This window comes from Thermobia domestica, chromosome 2 (genome assembly GCF_964235325.1).
Source record: "Thermobia domestica chromosome 2, izTheDome1.hap1.1, whole genome shotgun sequence".
Taxonomy (NCBI): Eukaryota; Metazoa; Arthropoda; class Insecta; order Zygentoma; family Lepismatidae; genus Thermobia; species Thermobia domestica.
The window spans coordinates 148736766-148744875 of NC_137455.1; the positions used below are offsets into that span (position 1 = coordinate 148736766).

At 38.1% G+C, this 8110-nt stretch overlaps 1 protein-coding gene across 1 annotated transcript; it reads left to right on the top strand.

Annotated features, from left to right (window-relative positions):
• Positions 1–6788: 6788 nt before the first annotated feature.
• On the top strand, positions 6789–7487 carry LOC145679212 (uncharacterized). Its single transcript, XM_081749799.1, has one exon. It carries the CDS (start codon positions 6789–6791, stop codon positions 7485–7487), a length of 699 nt encoding a protein of 232 aa, XP_081605925.1.
• The last annotated feature ends 623 nt before the right edge of the window (positions 7488–8110 follow it).

Here is an 8110-nt window from a genome sequence, read left to right on the forward strand (position 1 = left end):
TCTACACGTCGCCAGTCATCAACTTATTGTAACATCAAGATATAAATTCATTAGACACCTATTGTTTGCTTTCTACAACGAGGTCCTTGTGTTTACAAACGCTTTATAATAAACTGTGGTAGCAATTTCTTCTACCTTTACCCATTGCTTTGCTTTGTCAAGTCTTACACACGCTATCTTTAAGTTTGTTTACAATTAGATCAGGTAGTTTGACAATGAATTTTTGTCTTACTGACCCCTCATAATCTGTCAATCGAGACATTGTCCGCTACTATCATTAACCTGTTTTTCATCGCCACGATGAGGAAGTATTGATTGTTGAAAGTAAGTACTTTGACTCTTATGAGTCCTTCTTCCTGGAATTTGGTATGTGTCTTCCAGCAAACGTTAGCAGCTTTGTTTCAAACTAGTAGCTTTGTGTTGGATAAGCTGTATGAGGAAATGAGGACTTTATCGGTATCAATTTGGAGTGATTGATCACTAAATATGAATAAGTGGGTGTTACCACAACCTTCTCACTCATGACGTCAGAGGGACAGTCTGATCAAAAGCAATTGAGGACCCTCGATCTTGGTCATTTGATGTTCATTTGGTTGTGTTGTCACTTTAGGCTCCAGTCATCACGCTTTGGATCATTTGATGATTCTTCGTCATTCGATGCCATGGTCCACTGACGATTAATTCTTTTCCAATGGGAATTTACGAGATGCCTCCCTCTTCGAGTCTTCTGGATATCTAGAACAACGCTCATCACCACCTATGAGAGAGAGAGGAATTTAGTACAACATCGGTGAGACTGTTCTGCGTATAAATTTCTTTTCCTTCCTCTACCATCTTTGCTCTTTTACATCCTAAATCCTACCAATAGTTATTGTTCGAATTATGTATGTACTTTCAATTATATTGCTCAGAGTGCTCCCACATCTTTGGCCTACCTCTCGCAACGATCTCGACCCTTAAGTCAGCTCGTTTCACAATGTAAAGTAGAAAGACAACATCTATCTGCGATTTTTTCTCTGATATCTTATTTAGACAAGCAATTTGGGTATTCAGAGCATAACAGTATCAAGTCACATTACGAATTGTGTAATTTATAAGAAGTCATTAATTACATATAAAAGTTTACACTGCTCTTTTCATTTTATAAGAGTTATTCACTATATCTGAACGTGATATTTTTAAGCTCTCAAAGGAGATTCAGGTAAAGGACTTCAAGTTGAAATATGTTTAAGATGATCAAAAGTGGACTTAATTCCCTGCTGCATTGAATGAGCTAATTTTCAACATAAAACACCTATTTCTAGTAATCAAAATCGGATAATAGAAACGGTGTTTGCAATGAGCAACCCGTAATTTATGCGACTTCTCTAAAGATATTCACATATCCTTGATTCTATTCACTAAAGATATTCACATAGACACCCGTAGTAAGCAAAAACGTGGCTCTATTGTTCTATTGATTTAAACTACAATGATAAGCTAGCCACAGAATACATAGGTGAACCATACAACTTGGAACTAGCCTGGAACTAGCCTAGTGTCACGCTAATAACGTCTTACTGGTGAAATGGCGTAACGTACTTGGATAAGCTTGCATATGTACATTATTTTTATTCATATTAGTTTCATTTTTGTGTATATAGTTTAGTGGTTTAGTGAATTCTTTTAGTGATTTTTTGGTGAGTTTTTAGTGAGTTGTGTTTGCATTGCCTGGCAACAGTGCCTTCAGTGTGCTATTCAAGTTGTGTCTGTGCATTCGACAACGTGTTGTGAAGTGCAACTAGGCAAACATATTCATTCATAGTTTCAGAAAGGCATATTTATTCATAGGCTTTAGAGAAACTCATGTTCATTAATAGACAAGATTTGCATGTTGTTAACAGTGTTTTAAAGTGTTACTCAGTTTATGTGTGATCGAAGACAAAGTATGATGGTTAGCAAGCAACATGTGGTTTAGCTAGCAGCAAGCAACGATTACTGCAGAAAGATGTTAAGATAAGTAATTCATTGTACTAATATTTAAGTATTATATCAGTATATTAACATATGAACAAAGCATGTTATATTTATCATATTAACACATGTACCTTTAAATAAGAATTGAAGCAAGTAACATCTAAAATATTCGTCAAGTCTTATTTCTCGTTCCTTCATGATATCTGGGTGAATCAGTAAAATGGGTTTAATCATACAGTTCATTAGCTTTGGATGTGATATGTGTGATTTGTAAATAAAGTACATAAACATATCACCCCTTCATACATCATCCTTTTTTTGGTCCTCCGTCCACCGGATGTCAGAACGAGAAACGTGACTTTGCATTGTTTGTTCTCGTGTGTGTTTGTGTGGGTGCTGCTGTCATAAGCAGGACAGAGCTGTTCATATCAGTATAGTGGTGTGTGTGCATTCAACCCAGCTGAATTCAAGGTTGCACGTTTGTAGGTCACTCAGAAGTGAAAAGTAAAATATATTGTCAGCGGTTTGAGCAGTTAAAAAAAAAAAGACTGAAACAATGGCAGAAGTGCAGTTGGGTCAATTAGTTAAGAAACGTGCTTCGGTCAAAGGTCAGGCAACAAGAATACAGACATTTCTTCAAAAACTACAGAATGAAAATAAACCTAGCATACAAGAAGCAAGAACAAGGCTAGTTGCACTTGAAGGGGTTTTTATTAAGTTTGATGAGATACAGTCAGAAATAGAGCTCTTAGATGAGACGGGTGAACAAGAAACGCACAGAATTATATTCGAGGAACTGTATATTATGATTCAAAGGTTAAGTTACAAGAATTTATTGATAGTTTTGAACAAAAAACGGATTCAGGGACAGCAAATAACAAAGCTGGAAATTCTAGTAGTAGTTCAGTACAATTGCCTAAAATTTCCTTGCCCACATTTTGCGGTAAATACGAGGAGTGGTCGCCCTTTAAGGACATTTTCATTTCCCTTATTCACAATAACGAATCATTAAGTACAGTTTGTAAGTTTCAATATTTGCGCACATCACTCAAGGGAGAAGCGTTTACATTAATAGCAAATCTGCCAACGGTAGAAGTAAATTACGAAATTGCATGGAAGCTTCTTGTTGAACGCTACGAAAACAAACGGTTGATAGCTTCGACATATGTACGAGGGTTGCTCAATATCAAGCCAGTAATGAAAGAAAACGCTAAAGACATTAGACAATTTGTAAATACTGCACGCAGTAATTTTCAAGCCCTTGAAGCATTGAATTTGGACAAACCTTTGCATGACGTACTACTAACACAACATTTAGTAGAAAAACTTGATTCGGCAAGCAAAAGGGAATGGGAAGCTGAGCAAAGTAGTGACTCCTTTCCATCGTTATCAGAATTATTTTCATTTTTAGAAGGTCGTTGTCAAATGTTAGAAAACATTCGTCCTACTCAATCTGAAAGTACTTATGACAACAAAAGTGTAGATTCCAAAGCAAAAAGAAAGAATAACAGTCAAGTGAATTCGTTTGTTACTGTGCTTCCAAATGCATGTAATATTTGCCGTAGCAAAGAAACGCATGCTGTTTTTCGCTGCCCAGAATTTCTGAGTGCTAACATTAATCAAAGAAAGGAGCTCGTGAAGCAAAATAAACTATGTTTTAATTGCTTAGGTAATAAACATCAAGTAAAGGCATGCAAATCAAGTACTTGTAAGAAATGTAATTTTAAGCATAATACACTGTTGCATGAAGATACTGCTCAGGAGGCTACTAACAAAGACAGTTCAAGCAAAACAAATAACAATAATACTAATGTACCTAAAGTTAAGGAACAGAACCAGGTTAAAGTTCAACCACAGGTCTCTTATTGCTCATTTAAGATTAATTATGGTCAGCAAGTCTTATTAGCAACAGCGTTAGCTAACGTAACAGACACTAAAGGTCGTTTTCAACAATGCATGGTGTTATTAGATGCAGCGTCGCAATCGAATTTTGTAAGCGAAGCTTTAGTTCATAGATTAGGTCTCAAGAAAACGAAAAATCGTGTTCCCATTAGAGGTATCAATTCTGTAACCTCCGAAGCTCAGTACAGTGTTGAAGTTCATATTTATTCAAGAACATGTGATTTTAATGCAGTGGTCGATTGTTTAGTATTGCCAAACATTACAGGTTGGATACCTTCTAAGGATATTGATTACAGTAATTGGAACTTGCCAAAGGATATTTGCTTAGCCGATCCAAATTTTCATCGCTCGTTGTCAGTAAACATGCTTATAGGTGCGGGGTTATTCTACAGTCTCCTCGAGCCAGGCCAGAAGACTAGAAAAGGACATTATCCAGTTTTGCAGGAAACGAAGCTAGGATACGTTGTCGTCGGAAATATGCCTTCAATACCCGAAGAAGCCAACCAGTCGGTAATTTCATGTTTTGCTCAGATGGAGACAGACTTGGATACACAATTGAGAAAATTCTGGGAACTCGAAGATCTTCAGACTAAGATTTACACGCCGGAAGAAGAAAATTGTGAGAAGCATTTTTAAAGAATACAACCAGAAATGGAGATGGAAGATTTATTGTCAAATTACCAAAGAAGGAAGAGAATGCAGCTTTAGGAGAGTCTTACAACATGGTACTACAAGATTTAAGCAGCTTGAAAGAAGATTGCTACAAAATCCTGAATTTCATAAACAATATGCCGCCTTCATGGATGAGTATTTAAGTTTGGGTCACATGCGAAAAGTTACAGAAGAAGACGTGAACAGCAGCAGCAGTTGTTATCTTCCACATCATCCTGTATTCAAGATGGACAGTACAACAACTAAATTAAGAGTGGTTTTTGATGCAAGTGCGAAAACATCTAATGGCAAATCATTGAATGACATTCTTCAAGTTGGGCCAATTGTTCAAGATGACTTGTACTCCATTACTTTAAGGTTTCGGTTGTACCCAGTTGCATTTACAGCAGATTTAGAGAAAATGTACCGCCAAATATTAATTCATGATGAGGACAAGTGTTTACAACGCATCCTTTGGAGAAATTCAGTAGAAGAACCGATCCAGTCGTATGAGTTACAAACAGTGACGTACGGGACTTCGTCAGCGTCCTTCTTGGCAACAAGATGTCTGAAGCAAATAGCGGAGGAAAATTTCAAGAAATTTCCAGAAGCAGCAGAAGTAATAAAACGCAATTTCTACATTGATGATGTGTTAAAATCAGTACCAAACGTGTCAAAGGCCTTAGAACTACAGAAGGATCTTATTAATATTTTAAGCAGAGCAGGTTTCAAGCTTTGTAAATGGAGTTCTAACAAAGAAGAAGTACTTCAAGGAGTTCCTGAAGATTTCAGGGAAAAACAACAGCCAATCATACTTGGTCAGCAAGACGGTGTTAAGACTTTAGGAATAGCATGGATTCCATTAACAGACAAACTTATAATTTCGAACAAAATTTGTAAACACGGAACTGCAGTAGAAAGTAATGTTGCAATGACAAAAAGACAAGTCGTCAGCATAGTGTCATCTATCTTCGATCCATTAGGTCTAATCGCTCCAATTGTCATCAAATACAAGAATTTCTTACAGAAGTTGTGGAAGACAGGGATGGATTGGAATGACCCATTAGACACAGTCCTACAAGTTGAGTGGAATCAATTAATGTCTTGGTTACCTGCGATGGCGAATATACAAATTACAAGAAACGTAATGTCCTCAGAGAACGTTAAGGAAATTCAATTACATGGGTTTTGCGATGCAAGTGAAGAAAATTTTGGAGCAGTAGTGTATATCAGGGCTACAGACGAACAAGGAAACATTGAAGTCAATTTACTTTGTTCAAAGTCGAAGGTTGCACCACTGAAGAAGCAAACTTTGCCTAGATTGGAATTATGTGGAGCACTGTTACTTTCGAAGCTAATAGACAAAACGCTATCCATATTGAATATAGAGGTCAGTGGTATACACCTGTGGACAGACTCGACGATAGTTTTGTCATGGATCAAATCACCTCCCAATCGTTGGAAGACATTTGTATCCAACAGGGTGGCTCAAATTCAGAGAATCACATCAATCAATCAATGGCACCACGTGCCTAGTAAAGAAAATGCGGCAGACATAGTTAGTCGAGGAGCGGATCCCAATACTCTTATTCAGTCTCGAGAATGGTGGCATGGTCCAAAGTTTCTTCACACAGCAGAATGGCCATGTCAAGAACAAAATGAGCCGGCTAATATTCCAGAAGAGAAGAAAGTCATGATAAGTTTGGTGGCAGTTCATGAAACAAGCTTTATGAAAAGGTATTCATCGTTAAACAAAATGTTGAGAGTAGTAGCATATTGTTTGCGATTCAAACATAATTGTCTTTCCAAGAAATTAGAAAGAAAAACCGATAGTCTTGACGCTTCGGAACTTCGTTTAGCGTTACACAGATGTATCAAGATAGTACAACATACTACCTATCATCAAGAAATATTGAACTTGCAGCAACAAATGGAAGTTTCAACAAAGAGCCCAATCAAGGATCTTTTTCCATTTCTGGACACGGAAGGAATGCTAAGAGTAGGAGGAAGATTGGAACATTCAAACTTGGAGTACAACAACAAGCACCAATTCATCCTACCTGCAGGTCATCATTTCACCCATCTGATAGTCAAAGAAGAACATAAAAGGTTGCTTCATGCAGGACCACAGCTTCTTATTGCATCTTTCCGTACCAGATATTGGATTCCAAGAGCTAAGAAGATGGTCAAGGCAATAGTACACAATTGTTTGGTTTGTTTCAAGTGGAGATCAACAAGTTCATCACAGTTAATGGGACACTTACCCAAGGAGAGAGTAAATGAAGCAAGACCATTTGTACACGTGGGAGTGGACTACGCAGGATTCTTTTATGTCAAGCCCACGATTGAAGGTATATGCAGCGTTGTTCATCTGTTTAGCCACTAGAGCAGTTCACATAGAAATAGTTTCAGACTTAACTTCTCAAGCTTTCATCGCAGCATTGAAGAGATTTGTTGCTAGGCGAGGTAAATGCTTATCTATCTGTAGCGACAATGGTTCAAACTTTGTTGGCGCCAATCGAGAATTGCAACAATTTTTTGAATCCAAGACTAACAGAAAGGACATCCTGGAACACTCAGCTCAAAAAGGTTTAGAATGGAAATTCATTCCTGCCAGATCTCCTCACATGGGGTCATGGGAAAGTTCAATAAAATCCATGAAGTACCACCTACGGCGTGTAGCAGGAACTGCAAGTCTGACATACGAAGAGTTGAACACGTTACTTATTCAAATTGAAGCCATTCTAAATTCAAGACCATTGACAGCCATTTCCAACGATCCTACAGATCCAATGTATCTCAGTCCAGGACATTTTTTAATGGGAGCTACACTTCTCAGCCTTCCGGAACCAGATCTACTAGACGTGCCTATCAACAGACTAGGAAGATGGCAATGGATTCAACAAATGAAGCAGCATATTTGGAAACGTTGGTCAAGGGATTACCTCAACCAGTTACAACAAAGAAGAAAAAAATGAAATCTGTAAGTTTTACGTCCCACGGTTATGCCGGTTAGGCTAAAGGAGACGGTGATGATGAGAGATGAGTGAAATGGTGGAATGAAGAAAGTGGGAGGAAACGGGAGAACCCCGAGAAAACCCACGAGCACGGTGTTTGTCCACCACAAAGTTCACTTGGCGGGGGCGGGGATCGAACCCGGGACCCCAAGCACCAGAGGTGAACGCTCTACCACTGAGCCACCGCGCCCCCAAAAGAAGAAAATGGAAGTCAGCTCAGCCTAATCTACAACCGGGCATGGTCGTATTGTTAAAAGAAGACAATGTTCCTCCTCAAGTGTGGAAGTTAGGTGTGATTGAAGAAGTTCATCCGGGCAGTGATAATTTAGTGCGAGTGGCAACTGTGAAGTGTAAAAGTGGCATTTTTCGACGCAGTGTTGCTAAATTAATTCCTTTGCCCCTAGAATATTGATTGATTGTGTCCAATCAAGGAGGGGGAGGATGGATAAGCTTGCATATGTACATTATTTTTATTCATATTAGTTTCATTTTTGTGTATATAGTTTAGTGGTTTAGTGAATTCTTTTAGTGATTTTTGGTGAGTTTTTAGTGAGTTGTGTTTGCATTGCCTGGCAACAGTGCCT

Bases quoted from the DNA above. Each gene is read 5' to 3' on its own strand.
- LOC145679212 (XM_081749799.1), top strand. From the start codon at position 6,789: ATGAAGCAAGACCATTTGTACACGTGGGAGTGGACTACGCAGGATTCT.